General features: G+C 54.2%; 1 protein-coding gene across 2 annotated transcripts in view; it reads left to right on the plus strand.

Annotated features, from left to right (window-relative positions):
* EML2 (EMAP like 2) overlaps positions 1–17918 on the plus strand; it is a 69027-nt gene extending 51109 nt beyond the window's left edge. For both annotated transcript variants that reach the window (XM_083160410.1, XM_083160411.1), the window contains 11 exons: positions 4172–4271; positions 4354–4508; positions 4581–4709; positions 6934–7065; positions 7877–7944; positions 8394–8482; positions 11404–11501; positions 11721–11808; positions 13854–13949; positions 15262–15392; positions 17343–17918. In XM_083160410.1, the coding sequence (XP_083016536.1) occupies positions 4172–4271; positions 4354–4508; positions 4581–4709; positions 6934–7065; positions 7877–7944; positions 8394–8482; positions 11404–11501; positions 11721–11808; positions 13854–13949; positions 15262–15392; positions 17343–17468 (1212 nt within the window). In that variant the 3' untranslated portion in view covers positions 17469–17918. The remainder of the gene's footprint in view (positions 1–4171; positions 4272–4353; positions 4509–4580; positions 4710–6933; positions 7066–7876; positions 7945–8393; positions 8483–11403; positions 11502–11720; positions 11809–13853; positions 13950–15261; positions 15393–17342) is intronic.
* Positions 17919–22852: the final 4934 nt, after the last annotated feature.

Consider the following 22852-nt stretch of genomic DNA (forward strand, 5'->3'; position numbering starts at 1 on the left):
TAAGAGAAAATGGCCCAGTCAGTGGGTAAAGGGGGGGAAACTTTTTTTAGGTATATAAGTGAAAGGAGAAAAACAAAAAGTGGAATAATTAGACTGAAGACAGAGAGTGGAAGTTTTCTTGAGGGGGACAATGTAATAGCCGATAATATTAATAATTATTTCTGCTCAGTATTCACTGCTGAAAGAGAGGGGAAGGGGCCACAGTTAAGTATTCACTGCTGAAAGAGTAGGGGAAGGGGCCACAGTTAAGTTGCAAGTATAGGGGCACATTTATCAAGATCGCATTTACAATGCGATCTGGGCGGAGTTTTACTGCCCACGATCATATCGGGGCAATGTATCAATTTTAAGGCGCAGGGACAGGGCGCCAAAAGGAGCCCGTCCCTGCGAAGCCCTAACCCGGAAGCCAGGGGGTCAGCGCATGCGCAGTTATGCGCTGACCCCCACCAACCCCTCTTACCGCACTGCCCTGCTCGGGCAGTGCGATGTGTAGCCATAGCCCAGGGGTGCGATGCCGGTCTGTCCGATGTTGATACATCGGGCAGCTTCACATCCCCCATAGAAACCTATGGGGGATGCGGCCGGCGGCGCTGCAGGGGGGGGGGGGGATCGCAGCAGGGATCGGAGGTCTCCCTTTGATACATTTAGGAGATACTTAATATTTGCGGCTAAACCCTGAAAACGTGTGGTTTTTGGGGGATTTAGCCGCAAATATGGTTTGATAAATGGGCCCCATAGTGAGAAAACTGAGGGAGAGACAAGTACATTTACAGAGGAGAAAGTCCTCACAGAACTCTCAAAACTGAAAGTGGATAAATCAATGGGGCCTGATGGGATACATCCAAGGATACTAAAAGAGCTCAAAGGGGAGCTGGTAAAACCAATAACAGAATTATTCAACCAGTCACTAGCTACTGGAGTAATCCCAGAGGACTGGAAAACAGCGAATGTAGTCCCACTGCACAAAAGTGGAAGCAAGGAAGAGGTAAGCAACTATCGACCAGTGAGCCTTACATCAGTAGTAGGGAAATTGATGGAAACACTCTTAAAAGAAAGAGTTGTAGAATATCTCAAAACCAGCAATTTACAGGATCCAAAACAGCATGGGTTTACTGGGGGAAGATCATGTCAAACAAATCTTATTGACTTTTTTGACTGGGTGACTAAAGTAATAGATCAAGGTGGGGCTGTAGATGTAGCTTATCTAGACTTTAGTAAAGCTTTTGACACTGTCCCACATCACAGACTGTTAAATAAACTTGAAAGCTTGGGATTGGATTCTAAGATAGTTGAATGGATAAGAGCATAATTGCAGGACAGAAAACAGAGTTGTAGTAAACGGAGTACAGTCAAAGGAGGGAAAGGTTACAAGTGGAGTACCCCAGGGATCTGTACTTGGACCGGTGCTTTTTAATATCTTTATTGGTGATATTGCAAATGGAATTGAGGGTAAAATGTGCCTTTTTGCAGATTACACAAAGGTATGCAACAGGGTAGACACACCAGGAGGGGTAAAACAAATGATTGAGGATCTAGGTAGATTAGAGGAAGAATTACTTCACAGAACGAGTAGTAGATAAGTGGAATCGGGCAGGTGGCTGTTTGTATAGGGGGAGGGGTACGGGCAGGTGGCGGTTATATAGGGGTACGGGCTGGTGGCTGTTAAATAGGGGGAGGGGTACGGGCAGGTGGCGGTTTAAATAGGGGGAGGGGGACGGGCAGGATGCGGTTATATAAGGGGAGGGGGGCGGTTATATAGGGGGATGGGCAGGTGGCGGTTATATAGATGGAGGGGGCGGGAAGGTTTTGGGTATATAGGGGGGGCGGGCAGGTGGCGGTTATATAGGGGGAGGCGCAGGTGGCGGTTATATAGGGGGCAGGCAGGTTTAGGTTTTTATATAGAGGGAGGCGGGCAGGTGGCAGTTATATAGGTGGCGGTGATATAGGGGAAGACGGACGGGCAGGTGGCGGTTATATAGGGGGAGGGGGATGGGCAGGTCGCGGTTATACAGGGGATGGGGCACGGGCAGGTGTCGGTTATACAGGGGGAGGGGGACGGGCAGGTGGCAGTTATATAGGGGGAGGGCAGGTGGCGGTTAAATAGGGGGAGGGGTACGGGCAGGTGGCGGTTATATAGGGACGGGAAGGTGGTGGTTTAAATAGGGGGAGGGGTACGGGCAGGTGGCGGTTATATAGGGACGGGAAGGTGGTGGTTTAAATAGGGGGAGGGAGATGGGCAGGTGGCGGTTATATAGGGGTAGGGGGGCGGGAAGGTTCCGGTCATATAGGGGGGTGGGAATGTTTCGTTTATATAGGGGGGTGGGCAGGTGGCGGTTATATAGGGGGAGGAGGCGGGAAGGTTTCAGTTATATAGGGGGCTGGGCAGTTGGTGGTGATATAGGGGATGGGGCAGGTGGCGGTGATATAGGGGGAGGGGGTGGGCAGGTGGCGGTTATATAGGGGGAGGGGGGTGGGCAGGTGGCGGTTATATAGGGGGCGGGGGATGGGCAGGTGGCGGTTATATAGGGGGATGGGCAGGTGGCGGTTATATAGGGGGAGGGGGATGGGCAGGTGGCGGTTATAGAGGGGGATGGGCAGGTGGCGTTTATATAGGGGGAGGTGGGCAGGCAGGTGGCGGTTATATAGGGGGAGGGGGATGGGCAGGTGGCGGTTATATAGGGGGAGGTGGGCGGGCAGGTGGCGGTTATATAGGGGGAGGGGGATGGGCAGGTGGCGGTTATATAGGGGGAGGGGGGTGGGCAGGTGGCGGTTATATAGGGGGAGGGGGGTGGGCAGGTGGCGGTTATATAGGGGGAGGGGGGTGGGCAGGTGGCGGTTATATAGGGGGAGGGGGGTGGGCAGGTGGCGGTTATATAGGGGGAGGGGGATGGGCAGGTGGCGGTTATAGAGGGGGATGGGCAGGTGGCGTTTATATAGGGGGAGGTGGGCAGGCAGGTGGCGGTTATATAGGGGGAGGGGGATGGGCAGGTGGCGGTTATATAGGGGGAGGGGGCAGGCAGGTTATATAGGGGGCGGGCAGTTGGCGGTGATATAGGGGAAGGGGCAGGTGGCGGTTATATAGGGGGAAGGGGATGGGCAGGTGGCTGTTATATAGGGGGACGGGCAGGCGGCTGTTATATAGGGGGACGGGCAGGTGGCGGTTTATATAGGCGGAGAGAGAGACAAGCTAGTGGCTTTTATGTAGGGGGACGGGCAGGTGGCAGTTATATAGGGGGAGGGGGTCGGTTATATAGGGGGAGGGGACGGCAGGTGGCAGTTATATAGGGGGAGGGGGCGGTTATATAGGGGGACGGGCAGGTGGCGGTTAAATAGGGGGAGGGGGATGGGCAGGTGGCGGTTATATAGGGGGAGGGGGATGGGCAGGTGGCGGTTATATAGGGGGAGGGGGATGGGCAGGTGGCGGTTATATAGGGGGAGGGGGATGGGCAGGTGGCGGTTATATAGGGGGAGGGGGATGGGCAGGTGGCGGTTATATAGGGGGAGGGGGGCGGTTATATAGGGGGACGGGCAGGTGGCGGTTAAATAGGGGGAGGGGTACGGGCAGGTGGCGGTTATATAGGGGGAGGGGGATGGGCAGGTGGCGGTTATATAGGGGGAGGGGGATGGGCAGGTGGCGGTTATATAGGGGGAGGGGGATGGGCAGGTGGCGGTTATATAGGGGGAGGGGGGCGGGCAGGTGGCGGTTATATAGGGGGAGGGGGCAGGCAGGTTATATAGGGGGCGGGCAGTTGGCGGTGATATAGGGGAAGGGGCATGTGGCGGTGATATAGGGGGAGGGAGACGGGGCGGTTATGTAGGGGGAAGGGGACGGGCAGGTGGCGGTTATATAGGGGGACGGGCAGGCGGCTGTTATATAGGGGGACGGGCAGGTGGCGGTTTATATAGGCGGAGAGAGAGACGAGCTAGTGGCTTTTATGTAGGGGGACGGGCAGGTGGCAGTTATATAGGGGGAGGGGGTCGGTTATATTGGGGGAGGGGGCGGGCAGGTGGCAGTTATATAGGGGGAGGGGGGCGGTTATATAGGGGGACGGGCAGGTGGCGAGGGGGACAGGCTCACAGCTGGAGAGTTCAGCTCTATGGAGAGACTTGGGGTATCTGCCCAGATTGGCGGCTGGACACCAGGGTCACAGGTCGCCTCTTCCCTCCACAGAAACACGAGAAGCCGCGCTACGTCCTATGTGTGGCGTTTGCTGAGAACGGCGATGTGGTTACCGGAGACTCCAACGGCCACCTCTATGTATGGGGTAAAGGTGAGCGGGGGCATGAATGAGAGGACGCAGGGGTAGAACAAATGGATCTGTAGGTCACTCGTCCGTATGTGTTCTCTTCCAGGCAGCCACCGGATCTCTCTAGCGGTGTGCGGCGCTCACGATGGCGGGGTCTTTGCTCTGTGCGTATGCAGGGATGGCACGCTGTTATCTGGAGGGGGCAAGGACGGGCGAATCATCCGATGGGACCAACATTACAAGAAAGTGCGAGAGACGCGGGTATGAAGGGATGGCGCATTCCCGGGGGGGAAATTGTAATAGAGGGGCGCTCGCTAATTCTCTTCCTTTCAGATTCCGGAATGCTTTGGGCCGGTGAGGACCGTTGTGGAGGGGCGGGGAGGAGAGACGCTGTATGTTGGCACCACAAAGAACTGTGTCATGAGCGGAAGCCTGGAGAACGGGCTAAGCTGTCTGATACAGGTACCATATGTGTGTCGGCAAATATGTGTCAGCTCTTACCGGGGCAAATCTCATCATCCAGCCCAGAAGCCAGGTCACAGATTAGCCATATAGCTGGTCCTGGTCAACCGCTGACCGCCATGATGTGACCCAGCATTCCCCCGTCACGTCAGGGTTCTGGGTAACGGGTGCAGGCCCCCATGATGTTACCCAGCATTCCCCCATCACGTCAGGGCTCTGGGTAACGGGTACAGGGCGCCATGATGTTACCCAGCATTCCCCCGTCACGTCGGGGTTCTGGGTAACGGGTACAGACCCCCATGATGTTACCCAGTATTCCCCCGCCATGATGCGACCCAGCATTCCCCCGTCACGTCGGGGTTCTGGGTAATGGGTACAGGCCGCCATGATGCGACCCAGCGTTCCCCCGTCACGTCAGGGTTCTGGGTAACGGGTACAGGCCGCCATGATGCGACCCAGCATTCCCCCGTCACGTCGGGGTTCTGGGTAATGGGTACAGGCCGCCATGATGCGACCCAGCGTTCCCCAGTCACGTCAGGTTCTGGGTAACGGGTACAGGGCGCCATGATGTGACCCAGCATTCCCCCGTCACGTCAGGGTTCTGGGTAACGGGTACAGGGCGCCATGATGTGACCCAGCATTCCCCCGTCACGTCGGGGTTCTGGGTAACGGGTACAGGCCGCCATGATGTGACCCAGCATTCCCCCGTCACGTCAGGGTTCTGGGTAACGGGTACAGGGCGCCATGATGTGACCCAGCATTCCCCCGTCACGTCAGGGTTCTGGGTAACGGGTACAGGGCGCCATGATGTGACCCAGCATTCCCCCGTCACGTCAGGGTTCTGGGTAACTGGTACAGGGCGCCATGATGTGACCCAGCATTCCCCCGTCACGTCAGGGTTCTGGGTAACGGGTACAGGGCGCCATGATGTGACCCAGCATTCCCCCGTCACGTCAGGTTCTGGGTAATGGGTACAGGGCGCCATGATGTGACCCAGCATTCCCCCGTCACGTCAGGGTTCTGGGTAACGGGTACAGGCCGCCATGATGTGACCCAGCATTCCCCCGTCACGTCAGGGTTCTGGGTAATGGGTACAGGCCGCCATGATGGGACCCAGCATTCCCCCGTCACGTCAGGGTTCTGGGTAACGGGTACAGGCCGCCATGATGCGACCCAGCATTCCCCCGTCACGTCGGGGTTCTGGGTAACGGGTACAGGCCGCCATGATGTTACCCAGCATTCCCCCGTCACGTCGGGGTTCTGGGTAACGGGTACAGGCCGCCATGATGTGACCCAGCATTCTCCCGTCACGTCAGGGTTCTGGGTAACGGGTACAGGGCGCCATGATGTGACCCAGCATTCCCCCGTCACGTCAGGGTTCTGGGTAACGGGTACAGGCCGCCATGATGTGACCCAGCATTCCCCCGTCAGGGTTCTGGGTAACGGGTACAGGGCGCCATGATGTGACCCAGCATTCCCCCGTCAGGGTTCTGGGTAACGGGTACAGGGCGCCATGATGCGACCCAGCATTCCCCCGTCACGTCAGGGTTCTGGGTAACGGGTACAGGGCGCCATGATGTGACCCAGCATTCCCCCGTCACGTCAGGGCTCTGGGTAACGGGTACAGGCCGCCATGATGTGACCCAGCATTCCCCCGTCAGGGTTCTGGGTAACGGGTACAGGGCGCCATGATGTGACCCGGCATTCCCCCGTCACGTCAGGGCTCTGGGTAACGGGTACAGGGCGCCATGATGTGACCCGGCATTCCCCCGTCACGTCAGGGTTCTGGGTAACGGGTACAGGGCGCCATGATGTGACCCAGCATTCCCCCGTCTCATCAGGGTTCTGGGTAACGGGTACAGGCCGCCATGATGTGACCCAGCATTCCCCCGTCACGTCAGTGTTCTGGGTAACGGGTACAGGCCGCCATGATGTGACCCAGCATTCCCCCGTCACGTCAGGGTTCTGGGTAACGGGTACAGGGCGCCATGATGTTACCCAGCATTCCCCCGTCACGTCAGGGTTCTGGGTAACGGGTACAGGGCGCCATGATGTTACCCAGCATTCCCCCGTCACGTCAGGGTTCTGGGTACCGGGTACAGGCCGCCATGATGTTACCCAGCATTCCCCCGTCACGTCAGGGTTCTGGGTACCGGGTACAGGCCGCCATGATGTAACATACCCTGGCTGGTGACCTCACTCCTCCTGTCCCCTTCTCGCTCAGGGTCACACGGACGAACTCTGGGGTCTCAGCTGTCACCCCTCTCTCGACCTCTTCCTGACCTGCGGCTATGATAAACTGGTACATCTCTGGAACAGTAAGGACCACCAGCCCGTCTGGACCACCACACTGGAGGTGAGCGCTCTGTTGTCTGTGATTTCCAGGACTTGTAATGGAGGAACTGGTGTCTCATGGGCCTGATTCAGACCACAAATGCAGGAGATCACCTTAGTGCGCACTGGCTGCTAGGAAAGGAAATCCAGCACCCTGGAATAGTCGAATCTAGTACAAATAGGTGGAATCGGCTGTCACCAGGGCCAGAGATTTTTGTTTCAGTTTGAACACACCCCAACCCAAAGCATACTTTCTCTGCACCTGTTACATCTGCCCCCTGCATCCATTAGAGAAATATTTATAGCTGAAGCCGGTGGGGCGCTTGCGGCGCTATAGCTGAGGCGCTGGGGCGTGTGGCGCTATAGCTGAAGCCAGAGGGGCGTGTGCGGTGCTATAGCTGGGGCGCGTGCGGCGCTATAGCTGGGGGCGCGTGCGGCGCTATAGCTGGGGCGCGTGTGGCCCTATAGCTGGGGCGCGTGCGGCGCTATAGCTGGGGCGCGTGCGGCGCTATAGCTGAGGTGCAGGGGCGCGTGCGGCGCTATAGCTGAGGTGCAGGGGCGCGTGCGGCGCTATAGCTGGGGCGTGTGGTGCTATAGCTGACGCGCTGGGGTGTGTGCGGCCATCATGTGCCGGCTCTGGTACAGCTTGTGGTTGTGTGTCCGCTTACACTGGGGTCCCCTGACACCAGCCATCGATGGTGGAGTAAGTTCCCATCTATCCACCTGTGGTTACCACCATGTGATGTTCTGACATCACTGCCCAGCGGTCGCTGTAATAGGGTATATATATTATATATACATCAGTGTGATATACCCTCTTCCTGTCCCTATAGGACTCTGCACGCGCGGCTGGGTTCCATCCATCCGGCAATGTTGTAGCAGTGGGAACCACAACTGGGAGGTGAGATACCAGGTTTCGGCGTTGTGTGATATCTTTGCAGCTTAGTGACGCTCCCTATGAGGATGCTGTCAACGTTACTTTGTGTTATCTGCTCCCCCCCAGGTACTAATGCTGGGTGACTCTCCGCCCCCCCCCCTCCCCCCGTAGTGCCGAGTGACGCTCCGTCCCCTCCCCCGTAGTGCCGAGTGACGCTCCCTCCCCCGTAGTGCCGAGTGACGCTCCCTCCCCCGTAGTGCCTAGTGACGCTCCCTCCCCCGTAGTGCCGAGTGACGCTCCCTCCCCCGTAGTGCCGAGTGACGCTCCCTCCCCCGTAGTGCCGAGTGACGCTCCCTCCCCCGTAGTGCCGAGTGACGCTCCCTCCCCCGTAGTGCCGAGTGACGCTCCCTCCCCCGTAGTGCTGACGCTGAATGACTGTCCCCTGTCCCTTTTGCCCTTTTCTCTCCTTGCAGGTTCCTTGTCCTGGACACCCAGTCCCATGTCATTGTGACAACCATTTCTGATGCTGGGGAGCAGATCAGTGTGACAAGTTACAGTCCTGGTAAAGTCCTGGTCCTTCTCCTTGTGTCAGTGAGTCTGTGTCTGATTGTCCCTGTGTCACTGTACGTCTGATTATCAGTGTGTGTGTCTGATTGTCCCTGTATGTCTGATTATCTGTGTGTGTGTGTATCTGTCCCCGTGTCACTGTGTCTGATTATCAGTGTGTGTGTGTGTGTCTGTCTGTCCCAGGCCGTGTCACTGTGTGTGTGTGTGTGTCTGTCCCCGTGTCACTGTCTGATTATCTGTGTGCATAGGTGTGCGCAGCACATTTTATTAGGGGGTGCACCGTCAAAGGAGTGTGCATAGCTCCACCTATTGGGTGTGTCTAACACCGCCAATCAGGCGTGTCTTGGCATCTATTGGCACTTGCTACAATATAAAAAGTCTCTCAGTCGCACCATAATATCCGGCCTATTTCAGTTGTAAGTCTCTAATAATACCCCTTTTACACCAAGTAATAACCCAGGTTGGACCCAGGTCAACGTTGGTGTAAAAGGGGCCAACCCAGATCCAGTAACACTGGTCTTCTACCCAGGTCCTGACCAGGGTTGAACACTGGTTGGACCTGGGTCGTGGGCGGTGTAAATGGTCCTAACCCAGGTTGGGACATCTGGGTAGTGCTGAAAGGATACCAGAAGTGCTGGACGCCTTTCCACAGTGCGCTGCAATGGCAAAAGACAGCAGCCAGGAAGGATATGAGCAGTGCACACAGAATTCATAATTGGATGCAGTATCATTTATATTATTTTTTTTTTTTTTTGGGGGGGAGCACATGGGGGATGCTGCAGTTTTATACCGCTATGTGAGCTTGAGAACTGAATAAAACATTTTGATAAAAAAATTTTACAAAGTAAACAAACCAACATTTTTCAATGCTAACTTGTCATGTCTTTTAATTTTTATTTTAAATCATTGAGGAAAGTTGGATGGCAGTTTATCAGTTTTAATGTCATCCATAGGGAAAAGCAGTGCTGACCCAGGTTCAGTGTAAACGGCGCAGACCTGGGTCACAGTGCTGTGTAAATGGGGAATGAAGCTGGGTCCAACCCTGGAAACTCCTGTGTTCAAAGACCGGGGTCTGACCAGGGATTTTGGTGTAAAAGGGGTATTACTCTGTGTAACAGTACATGAAAATACAGTCATACACATATACGGATGATGCAGGTGTGTAGTGATATGTGTGACGCAGGTGTGTAGTGATATGTGTGACGCAGGTGTGTAGTGATATGTGTGACGCAGGTGTGTAGTGATATGTGTGACGCAGGTATGTAGTGATATGTGTGACGCAGGTGTGTAGTGATATGTGTGACGCAGGTGTGTAGTGATATGTGTGACGCAGGTGTGTAGTGATATGACAATGGTCTAGTTCAATTAACAATGCAAACACACATATAATTGGTAGGCACTTCTTTTAATGGAATACAGTTCTAAAAAGCTAAAGTCTTTGGTTAAAGGTATTGCTGGTATTGTTAGCGGCCGGGAGGTGTTCATAATGGTGGGCACAGCATTAGGGGGTGCCTGTGCACCCCTAACACTCAATGTGCGCACGCCTATATCTGTGTGTGTGTGTGTGTCTGTCCCCGTGTCACTGTGTCTGATTATCTGTGTGTGTCTGTCCCCGTGTCACTGTGTCTGATTATCTGTGTCTGTGTGTGTCTGTCCCTGTGTCACTGTGTCTGATTATCTGTGTCTGTCCCTGTGTCACTGTGTCTGATTATCTGTGTGTGTCCCTGTGTCACTGTGTCTGATTATTTGTGTGTGTCTGTCCCTGTGTCACTGTGTCTGATTATCTGTGTGTGTCTGTCCCAGTGTCACTGTGTCTGATTATCAGTGTGTGTCTGTCACTGTGTCTGATTATCTGTGTGTGTGTGTCTGTCACTGTGTCTGTCTGATTATCTGTGTGTGTGTGTCTGTCCCCATGTCACTGTGTCTGATTATCTGTGTGTCTGTCCCCATGTCACTGTGTCTGATTATCTGTGTCTGTCCCTGTGTCACTGTGTCTGATTATCTGTGTCTGTCCCTGTGTCACTGTGTCTGATTATCTGTGTCTGTCCCTGTGTCACTGTGTCTGATTATCTGTGTGTGTCTGTCCCTGTGTCACTGTGTCTGATTATCTGTGTGTGTCTGTCCCTGTGTCACTGTGTCTGATTATCTGTGTGTGTCTGTCACTGTGTCTGATTATCTGTGTGTGTGTGTCTGTCCCCGTGTCACTGTGTCTGATTATCTGTGTCTGTCCCTGTGTCACTGTGTCTGATTATCTGTGTGTCTGTCACTGTGTCTGATTATCTGTGTGTCTGTCCCTGTGTCACTGTGTCTGATTATCTGTGTGTGTCTGTCCCTGTGTCACTGTGTCTGATTATCTGTGTGTGTCTGTCCCTGTGTCACTGTGTCTGATTATCTGTGTGTGTCTGTCCCTGTGTCACTGTGTCTGATTATCTGTGTGTGTCTGTCTGATTATCTGTGTGTGTCTGTCCCTGTGTCACTGTGTCTGATTATCTGTGTGTGTCTGTCCCTGTGTCACTGTGTCTGATTATCTGTGTGTGTCTGTCCCTGTGTCACTGTGTCTGATTATCTGTGTGTGTCTGTCCCCGTGTCCCTGTGTCTGATTATCTGTGTGTGTCTGTCCTTGTGTCACTGTGTCTGATTATCTGTGTGTGTCTGTCCTTGTGTCACTGTGTCTGATTATCTGTGTGTGTCTGTCCCTGTGTCACTGTGTCTGATTATCTGTGTGTGTGTCACTGTGTCTGATTATCTGTGTCTGTGTGTGTCTGTCCCTGTGTCACTGTGTCTGATTATCTGTGTGTCTGTCCCCGTGTCACTGTGTCTGATTACCTGTGTGTGTGTGTGTGTGTCACTGTCTGATTATCTGTGTGTGTGTGTCTGATTGTCCCCATATGTGATGCTGTCTTGTCTCTGCCGCAGATGGTCAGTATTTGGCAGTTGGGTCACATGACAACTTTATTTACCTGTACGAGGTGGCGGAGGAAGGCCGCGAGTACAGACGGGTGGGGAAGTGTACGGTGAGTGCGATCCCTGTCTCCCCGCGGCACAGGTCTCTGCATCCGGTCCTATAGCTGAGCGCTGGAGCCACGGACTATATATTTCTATGTGATATTGTGCTGTGTGCGCCCCTGGCGGTGCTCCCAGCTGCTGATTGGACGTCCTGGCCACAGGGTGGGGGGTGTGTGTGTGTGTGTGTGTCACAGAGCTGGGGTTCTAACCACTCTTCATTACCGCAGGGTCATTCCAGCTACATCACCCACCTGGACTGGGCGTCGGACAGCTCCTGCTTCATGACCAACAGCGGCGACTATGAGATCCTCTACTGTAAGTATACGCTGCTGCAGCGGGCATATGTCACCGGCGGGTAATGGGGCGCATGTCTCTGGGGGGTCCTGATGGATATCTACCTATCTCCTATCGATCTGTCAAATTATAAGAGGAGTACTGAGCCTTGGTGAGAGATAAAATAACAATACGCGGTACTTGTGTAGTTTCACGGCGCCAGCTTGCGCTACGTTTGAAGCTACTCTAATAGCGTAGCCCAACGGCTGCCTTACTTGTGTAGTTTCACGGCGGCAGTATAAGCAGCGTTATCAGTGTAGGTTGGCGCTGTGAAACTACACAAGTAAAAATGAAAAGGGGGGGTAGTCTACGAGAGGAGACTGAAGAAGAACCAAAAGGTTTTTGGGGCACGCTTAATATAGTATTAATGCAGTTTAATGAGTGTATGGATGGCGTAAAAATAAAACGTAACTTTTAATATAAAGCTTTTTTTAAAATGAGTTATTATGTATATTTTTGTCGACACACCATTTATACATTTGTTGGAGTCCAACGTAAATGACGAACTCCTGCCGATATTAGGTCAATTCCTAGAAAAAATTGCAACAAGAGCGAAAAATGTTTTTTTGGGTAACGTTTGCCTAGTAACAATTCTTATATATAATATAGTTCTGGCAGACGAGATAAGACACTGGTCACAGCACACCACCACTACGTTATCCACTGCAGTGTCGGCATTGGTGGATATAAACTGCTAAATGCAGAGAGGAAAAGAGAAGGGAGGGGTCAAAAGGGTTGTGGCTGCACCTCAGCGGTATCGACAGACGTACTGTTCCACTGGACTCCAACAAATGTATAAATGGTGTGTCGACAAAAATATACATAACTCATTTAAAAAAAAGCTTTATATTAAAAGTTACGTTTTATTTTTACGCCATCCATACACTCATTAAACTGCATTAATACTATATTAAGCGTGCCCCAAAAACCTTTTGGTTCTTCTTCAGTCTCCTCTTGTAGACTACCCCCCCTTTTCAGTAGATACACTGAACTTTATTTGGGAGCACCACCAACCAGCAATTGCCAGTCAGGGCTTTCCCCGTATGGCCTTTTTCTCATGTTGGTTCATAACAATTATTACCATTTAATTTGCACCTATTAATTGTTTCTAAAGCCTGTGCCAACCCACCTCCTATCTCAAACTACACAAGTAACTACCGGGCTGTTGGCGTGAACTGCATCTCTGTCCCCGGCGTACCTGTTAAGCCTAGTCAGCGCCTCTCTGACACCGGCAGCGCCAGCATGATCCCCTCTCTTTGGCGGAGAGGGGATCATGCTGGCACCGGCGGGGAGGCGCTCCATCTGTTTGACACGCAGGAGCGTCTCCGACTCTCCATTAATGATCCGCTCCTGCGTCTGAGTATCTATTGCTGAGATGTGTGAATGTGTTCCTGAAACACCCCCACTATGCACGGCAGCCCAAAGCGTGGCGAGCGCAGCGATACGCGTCCTCCCGACCTTTTCATACACCCACTATCCACGTCGGCGTGAAGTTGACTTTATATAGTGTGGCGAGCGGGCGCGTAAGGTAATCTGCATCCCCTCGTGGGGCTCGCTGCGCTCGCCACATTATAGAGAATCAGCTCCACGCTGAGGTGGATAGTGGGGGTATGAAAATGTTGGAGGACGCGTAATACTTCTGTCTGACTACGCTGGGCACGAGAACACTACGCTGATTCTGACAGGTACGCTATACTGACGGCGTAAGCTGGCGCCGTGAAACTACACAAGTACCCAATATGCTTTAACAATCATTTTTCAGAAGCTTCCTGTAACATGACAATGCGAAGCCGATTGGTACTTTATCGCTCTCCAATGCTTAGTGCATAGACCCTTAGAGACCCTCTCCTATTACAATGCGGATGATGAGGGGGAGATGGGGGAGATGGGGGAGCGTGCTGTTAGTTTGGGTGAGGTGGGCGTAGCATGTGAGCAGTGGGTTGTTCCTGGGATGTGGGTGTCTGGGCGGTCCAGCGGCACATGTGGGGGTGTCCTGTGGGCAGTAATATTCCACTTTCTCTCCGCAGGGGACCCGGACTCTGGGAAGCAGATTGTGAGCGCGGAGAGTGTGCGGAACCTGGAGTGGGAGAACGCCTCGTGCACACTGAGCTTCCATGTGCTGGGTGAGTGCTGCTCTGAGGATAACCTGGAGGCTGGCTCAGCCCATGTAACGCCCTGCACCAGTGTTCGGCTACGTGGGAATGTTCTGCCCATGGTGGGCACTGCCATCTGTGACCAGAGGCCGGGAATACAAACTGATAGATTAGGGTTCCCTCTGATAATCCCCATACATTATACAGATCCCAGCCCCCGTCCCAGTCTCCTGGTCTGTCTGGATATGGGGGTACCCCTTTATCACTCATAGGTCTGGGGGAATATTACCCTCACCAGTCAGTGGTGCATGTGCTCATCCCTGGGCATCACCTCAAGTACTGGCACTGCTATGGGGTCAGACAGCACACCGATGACTGACATAATCCCAGTCCCCGTCCCAGTCTCCTGGTCTGTCTGGATATGGGGGTACCCCTCTTTATCACTCATAGGTCTGGGGGAATATTACCCTCACCAGTCAGTGGTGCATGTGCTCATCCCTGGGCATCACCTCAAGTACTGGCACTGCTATGGGGTCAGACAGCACACCGATGACTGACATAATCCCAGTCCCCGTCCCAGTCTCCTGGTCTGTCTGGATATGGGGGTACCCCTTTATCACTCATAGGTCTGGGGGAATATTACCCTCACCAGTCAGTGGTGCATGTGCTCATCCCTGGGCATCACCTCAAGTACTGGTACTGCTATGGGGTCAGACAGCACACCGATGACTGATATAATCCCAGGTAAGCACCCTATAAAAAAAGGAGAGCACTGTGTTGATATTTTAATTTGTTATTATTTTACTCAATAATTAATAAATTCGGTAAATACACAATAAAATCAAATCAGTAAAAATACATACATTTACACAATAAAAACGTCATTATTGAACATCCGACTGTAGCCACTTAAAGCCTGATTTTAGATTTTTATAGCCATCAGCCATTTATAGTTCAATAATTACGTTTTTATTGTGTAAATGTATGTATTTTTACTGATTTGATTTTATTGTGTATTTACCGAATTTATTAATTATTGAGTAAAATAATAACAAATTAAAATATCAACACAGTGCTCTCTCTCTTCTTTTTTTGTATTTTACTTTGCTGCAAAGACTTATTAGTCTTTCTATGGGAGCAGCAATCTGAATTGTGCACTTGAGATATAGTTATTTTTGGAAATATAATTAATTATAAGATGATTGACTAAGTTGCGCCTGATTTACCTATCCGGGGATTTTTTCTAAGCACCCTATAAAGCTGCCTCGTCCTTTCTCCCCCCCCATGTCCCCTCCCGGGGTACCGGACCCCTGTCACTAACTCAGCTCTCGGTCTCCTCCAGGGATTTGGCCGGACGGTGCAGATGGGACGGATATAAATGCGGTGAACAAGTCACATGACCGGAAGCTGCTGGCCACCGGGGATGATTATGGGGGAGTGCGTCTGTACAATCATCCCTGCGTGGTGCCTAGGGTAAGAGCGGTCTCAGGGACTGAATAAACTGTGAGCCTGGGGAGGCACAAGGCAGTGGTGCCTCATGTTGGTGATCTAGAACCAAACAAAATTGTTTATGGCAAAAATGATCGTTAAAAATAGTGGTGGTGGCTGCTAATCTTAACACATGTGGCACAAGTGGGCCTCACCACGTCACTGAGGCCTCACCACTTAAAACTACCTGAGGGTGACGGGGGCACATTTTTACTATTTACTATACATTCCAAATTCATCAATAAAACGCTTTTATCCCAGAGGCGCCGTGACGCAAAGGCTGACACTCTTGGGTGCAGGGATTGAAGAAAGTTTCAGAACAGCTGCAAGATAGTATGGGGGAGGTGTATCAAACCTTCCAGAGTTGTTGCCTATCGGTCTAATTCTAATTGTGGTCATGTATGTGGCAGTGGGTAGGACATGTTTTACTTAGCGGGTGTCACCCAGTGGCAGGAGGTGTGGCATATACTCAGGGGTGTGTCACAATAGTGTGTGGCATATACTCAGGGGTGTGTCACAATAGTGTGTGGCATATACTTAGGGGTGTGTGGCATATACTCAGGGGTGTGTCACAATAGTGTGTGGTATATACTTGGGGGTGTGGGCCAGTAGCAGGGTTGTGATCTATACATATACACAGTGGAAGGAATATGGCATGGGTCTTCAAACTGTGGCTCTCCAGATGTTGTGAAACTACAAATCCCAGCATGCCTTGCCACAGTTTTAACACTCCCTTATAGCAAAACTGTGGCAAGGCATGCTGGGATTTGTAGTTTCACAACATCTGGTGGACCACAGTTTGTAGACCCATGGAATATGGTATGTTATACTCAGGGGTTTGATACATTATACTAAGGGTGTGGCATATACTCAGGGGGGTGTCACAGTGGCAACGGAGTGATGTTACACTGAGGGTGTTGCCCTGTGGCAGGGGTGTGGTATATACTCAAGGGGGGGGGGTCACAGTGGCAGAGGTGTGATGTGTTACACTCGGGGTGTGGCCCTATGGCAGGGGGTGTGAAATATACTCAGGGGTGTGTCTCAGTGGCAGGGATGTGGCATATACTTAGGGGGTGTGGCCCAGTAACAGGGGTGTAATATATACATATACACAGTGGAAGGAATATGGTATGTTACAATCAGGGATTTCATAGATAAGGGGTGTGGCCCTGTAGCAGGGTGTGTGGTATATACTCAGGGGGTGTCACAGTGGCAGGGGTGTGATGTTACACTTGGGGTGTGGCATATACTCAGGGGGGGTGTCACAGTGGCAGGGGTGTGATGTTACACTTGGGGTGTGGCATATACTCAGGGGGGTGTCACAGTGGCAGGGGTGTGATATTTTGTACTCAGGGTGTGGCCCTGTAGCAGTGTGTGTGGCATATACTCAGGGGGGTGTCACAGTGGCAGAGGTGTGATGTTACACTTGGGGTGTGGTATATACTCAGGGGGGGGGGTGTCACAGTGGCAGAGGTGTGATGTTACACTTGGGGTGTGGTATATACTCAGGGGGGGGGTGTCACAGTGGCAGAGGTGTGATGTTACACTTGGGGTGTGGCATATACTCAGGGGTGTGGCATATACTCAGGGGTGTGGCATATAAGCAGCGGTGTCAGTGTATGCTGCGATAAATCTCTATATACTACTTATGTCGGCCTCTATGTCCCCCAGACACCCCAGGAAATGACATATTACCGTAATAAAGACATTGCTGATCTGGACAGGCCATGGAGGATATGGTGACGGATGGGCATATGTACTAAGCCTTGGCGAGTGAGAACCACCCACCAATCCGCTTCCATCCTGTAACATGGCAAGAAGGAGCTGATTGGCTGCTACTTTATCTCTCTCCACCTTAGTACATCTCTGCTTAGCGCCTGTATATAATAATTCCGCCAGCCGCTATGTATCACTGACTCCCTTCTCTCCTTGCAGGCGCCCAGCTACCGGTACAGCGGGCACAGCAGTCATGTGACTCGCGTCTGTTTCCTGCACAATGACACTGCTCTGATCTCCGCTGGGGGCAAGGACAGCACTGCGCTGCAGTGGACAGTAGTGTGACCTTCCCGGCCTCTGGACCTCATTGTAGCTGTCTACCCTTAAAGAGCCTGTAGATGTTACCAGCAACCTTGTCTCCAGCCTCTCCCGTCACCCTAGCGTGTCTTACCCCATCTAGTCCTTCCGGCAGTGTCCAGCCCACTGCGCACTGAGTCTGCACAGCACTTGCTGCCACCTGTCACAGCACCGTCCTGCTGGACGTTTTTCATGCATCCACCCCCAACCCTCTCGCAGAGCATCTCTGCATGTTCCGTAGAGCGTTGGGCGTCACGCTGCCGCAGGAGGCTTTCTGCGTAAGAATTGGTGCACTGCTATTTGCACTGAGAGTCCTCCACCTCCTGTAACTCCCCGCTAACCGCCGGCACCAAGGTTCTGCCCCCGGCAGAGAATGGATAATTCTGTGTGTTTACAATGCTGGCACCGAGAAATCACTGCAATAAATTATATAAAATATCTGATGTCTCTGTAGTTATTAATCTAGTATACAGGTAAGAGGATGCTGTGTGATTACCCTGCGGTTACTATTAGTAACTAATCTGCAGTATTTGTCTGCAGCACACGAGTGATTCCCACACCCATATATGTGCAGAAGCAGCACCATAGGCCAAAGCCAGGGCCATGGCCTCCAGGGGGCAGTATCCTCCAGTACATTACCCAGCGGCTGTTCTGCATACCAGGGATCTGGCTGTGGCCTCCAGGGGGCAGTATCCTCCAGTACATTACCCAGCGGCTGTGCTGCATACCAGGGATCTGGCTGTGGCCTCCAGGGGGCAGTATCCTCCAGTACATTACCCAGCGGCTGTGCTGCATACCAAGGATCTGGCTGTGGCCTCCAGGGGGCAGTATCCTCCAGTACATTACCCAGCGACTGTGCTGCATACCAGGGATCTGGCTGTGGCCTCCAGGGGGCAGTATCCTCCAGTACATTACCCAGCGGCTGTGCTGCATACCAGGGATCTGGCTGTGGCCTCCAGGGGGCAGTATCCTCCAGTACATTACCCAGCGGCTGTGCTGCATACCAAGGATCTGGCTGTGGCCTCCAGGGGGCAGTATCCTCCAGTACATTACCCAGCGGCTGTGCTGCATACCAAGGATCTGGCTGTGGCCTCCAGGGGGCAGTATCCTCCAGTACATTACCCAGCGACTGTGCTGCATACCAGGGATCTGGCTGTGGCCTCCAGGGGGCAGTATCCTCCAGTACATTACCCAGCGGCTGTGCTGCATACCAAGGATCTGGCTGTGGCCTCCAGGGGGCAGTATCCTCCAGTACATTACCCAGCGACTGTGCTGCATACCAGGGATCTGGCTGTGGCCTCCAGGGGGCAGTATCCTCCAGTACATTACCCAGAGGCTGTGCTGCATACCAGGGATCTGGCTGTGGCCTCCAGGGGGCAGTATCCTCCAGTACATTACCCAGAGGCTGTGCTGCATACCAGGGATCTGGCTGTGGCCTCCAGGGGGCAGTATCCTCCAGTACATTACCCAGCGGCTGTGCTGCATACCAGGGATCTGGCTGTGGCCTCCAGGGGGCAGTATCCTCCAGTACATTACCCAGCGGCTGTGCTGCATACCAAGGATCTGGCTGTGGCCTCCAGGGGGCAGTATCCTCCAGTACATTACCCAGCGGCTATGCTGCATACCAGGGATCTGGCTGTGGCCTCCAGGGGGCAGCATCCTCCAGTACATTACCCAGCGGCTGTGCTGCATACCAGGGATCTGGCTGTGGCCTCCAGGGGGCAGTATCCTCCAGTACATTACCCAGCGGCTGTGCTGCATACCAGGGATCTGGCTGTGGCCTCCAGGGGGCAGCATCCTCCAGTACATTACCCAGAGACTGTGCTGCATACCAGGGATCTGGCTGTGGCCTCCAGGGGGCAGCATCCTCCAGTACATTACCCAGCGGCTGTGCTGCATACCAGGGATCTGGCTGTGGCCTCCAGGGGGCAGCATCCTCCAGTACATTACCCAGCGGCTGTGCTGCATACCAGGGATCTGGCTGTGGCCTCCAGGGGGCAGCATCCTCCAGTACATTACCCAGCGGCTGTGCTGCATACCAGGGATCTGGCTGAGGCCTCCAGGGGGCAGTATCATCCAGTACATTACCCAGCGGCTGTGCTGCATACCAGGGATCTGGCTGTGGCCTCCAGGGGGCAGTATCCTCCAGTACATTACCCAGCGGCTGTGCTGCATACCAGGGATCTGGCTGTGGCCTCCAGGGGGCAGTATCCTCCAGTACATTACCCAGCGACTGTGCTGCATACCAGGGATCTGGCTGTGGCCTCCAGGGGGCAGTATCCTCCAGTACATTACATAGCGGCTGTGCTGCATACCAAGGATCTGGCTGTGGCCTCCAGGGGGCAGTATCCTCCAGTACATTACCCAGCGGCTGTGCTGCATACCAGGGATCTGGCTGTGGCCTCCAGGGGGCAGTATCCTCCAGTACATTACCCAGCGGCTGTGCTGCATACCAGGGATCTGGCTGTGGCCTCCAGGGGGCAGTATCCTCCAGTACATTACCCAGCGGCTGTGCTGCATACCAAGGATCTGGCTGTGGCCTCCAGGGGGCAGTATCCTCCAGTACATTACCCAGCGGCTGTGCTGCATACCAGGGATCTGGCTGTGGCCTCCAGGGGGCAGCATCCTCCAGTACATTACCCAGCGGCTGTGCTGCATACCAGGGATCTGGCTGTGGCCTCCAGGGGGCAGCATCCTCCAGTACATTACCCAGCGGCTGTGCTGCATACCAGGGATCTGGCTGTGGCCTCCAGGGGGCAGCATCCTCCAGTACATTACCCAGCGACTGTGCTGCATACCAGGGATCTGGCTGTGGCCTCCAGGGGGCAGCATCCTCCAGTACATTACCCAGCGGCTGTGCTGCATACCAGGGATCTGGCTGTGGCCTCCAGGGGGCAGCATCCTCCAGTACATTACCCAGCGGCTGTGCTGCATACCAGGGATCTGGCTGTGGCCTCCAGGGGGCAGCATCCTCCAGTACATTACCCAGCGGCTGTGCTGCATACCAGGGATCTGGCTGTGGCCTCCAGGGGGCAGCATCCTCCAGTACATTACCCAGCGGCTGTGCTGCATACCAGGGATCTGGCTGAGGCCTCCAGGGGGCAGCATCCTCCAGTACATTACCCAGCGGCTGTGCTGCATACCAGGGATCTGGCTGTGGCCTCCAGGGGGCAGTATCCTCCAGTACATTACCCAGCGGCTGTGCTGCATACCAGGGATCTGGCTGTGGCCTCCAGGGGGCAGTATCCTCCAGTACATTACCCAGCGGCTGTGCTGCATAACAGGGATCTGGCTGTGGCCTCCAGGGGGCAGTATCCTCCAGTACATTACCCAGCGGCTGTGCCGCATACCAGGGATCTGGCTGTGGCCTCCAGGGGGCAGTATCCTTCAGTACATTACCCAGCGGCTGTGCCGCATACCAAGGATCTGGCTGTGGCCTCCAGGGGGCAGCATCCTCCAGTACATTACCCAGCGGCTGTGCTGCATACCAGGGATCTGGCTGTGGCCTCCAGGGGGCAGCATCCTCCAGTACATTACCAAGCGACTGTGCTGCATACCAGGGACCTGGCTGTGGCCTCCAGGGGGCAGTATCCTCCAGTACATTACTAAGTGACTGTGCTGCATACCAGGGATCTGGCTGTGGCCTCCAGGGGGCAGTATCCTCCAGTACATTACCCAGCGGCTGTGCTGCATACCAGGGATCTGGCTGTGGCCTCCAGGGGGCAGCATCCTCCAGTACATTACCCAGCGGCTGTGCTGCATACCAGGGATCTGGCTGTGGCCTCCAGGGGGCAGCATCCTCCAGTACATTACCAAGCGACTGTGCTGCATACCAGGGACCTGGCTGTGGCCTCCAGGGGGCAGCATCCTCCAGTACATTACTAAGTGACTGTGCTGCATACCAGGGATCTGGCTGTGGCCTCCAGGGGGCAGTATCCTCCAGTACATTACCCAGCGGCTGTGCTGCATACCAGGGATCTGGCTGTGGCCTCCAGGGGGCAGCATCCTCCAGTACATTACCCAGCGGCTGTGCTGCATACCAGGGATCTGGCTGTGGCCTCCAGGGGGCAGCATCCTCCAGTACATTACCAAGCGACTGAGCTGCATACCAGGGACCTGGCTGTGGCCTCCAGGGGGCAGTATCCTCCAGTACATTACCCAGCGACTGTGCTGCATACCAGGGACCTGGCTGTGGCCTCCAGGGGGCAGTATCCTCCAGTACATTACCCAGCGACTGTGCTGCATACCAGGGACCTGGCTGTGGCCTCCAGGGGGCAATATCCTCCAGTACATTACCCAGCGGCTGCGCTGCATACCAGGGACCTGGCTGTGGCCTCCAGGGGGCAGCATCCTCCAGTACATTACCCAGTGGCTGCGCTGCATAACAGGGATCTGGCTGTGGCATCCAGGGGGCAGCATCCTCCAGTACATTACCCAGCGGCTGCGCTGCATAACAGGGATCTGGCTGTGGCATCCAGGGGGCAGCATCCTCCAGTACATTACCCAGCGGCTGCGCTGCATACCAGGGTTCTGGCTGTGGCCTCCAGGAGGCAGTATCCTCCAGTACATTACCCAACGGCTGTGCTGCATACCAGGGATCTGGCTGTGGCCTCCAGGGGGCAGTATCCTCCAGTACATTACCCAGAGGCTGTGCTGCATACCAGGGATCTGGCTGTGGCCTCCAGGGGGCAGCATCCTCCAGTACATTACCCAGCGGCTGTGCTGCATACCAGGGATCTGGCTGTGGCCTCCAGGGGGCAGTATCCTCCAGTACATTACCCAGCGGCTGTGCTGCATACCAGGGATCTGGCTGTGGCCACCAGGGGGCAGTATCCTCCAGTACATTACCCAGCGGCTGTGCTGCATAACAGGTATCTGGCTGTGGCCTCCAGGGGGCAGTATCCTCCAGTACATTACCCAGCGGCTGTGCTGCATACCAGGGATCTGGCTGTGGCCTCCAGGGGGCAGTATCCTCCAGTACATTACCCAGCGGCTGTGCTGCATACCAGGGATCTGGCTGTGGCCTCCAGGGGGCAGTATCCTCCAGTACATTACCCAGCGGCTGTGCTGCATACCAGGGATCTGGCTGTGGCCTCCAGGGGGCAGTATCCTCCAGTACATTACCCAGCGGCTGTGCTGCATACCAGGGATCTGGCTGTGGCCTCCAGGGGGCAGTATCCTCCAGTACATTACCCAGCGGCTGTGCTGCATACCAGGGATCTGGCTGTGGCCTCCAGGGGGCAGTATCCTCCAGTACATTACCCAGCGGCTGTGCTGCATACCAAGGATCTGGCTGTGGCCTCCAGGGGGCAGCATCCTCCAGTACATTACCCAGCGGCTGTGCTGCATACCAGGGATCTGGCTGTGGCCTC

The sequence above is a fragment of the Crinia signifera genome, chromosome 9 (assembly GCF_055691185.1).
Source record: "Crinia signifera chromosome 9, ASM5569118v1, whole genome shotgun sequence".
In the NCBI taxonomy this organism is placed as follows: domain Eukaryota; kingdom Metazoa; phylum Chordata; class Amphibia; order Anura; family Myobatrachidae; genus Crinia; species Crinia signifera.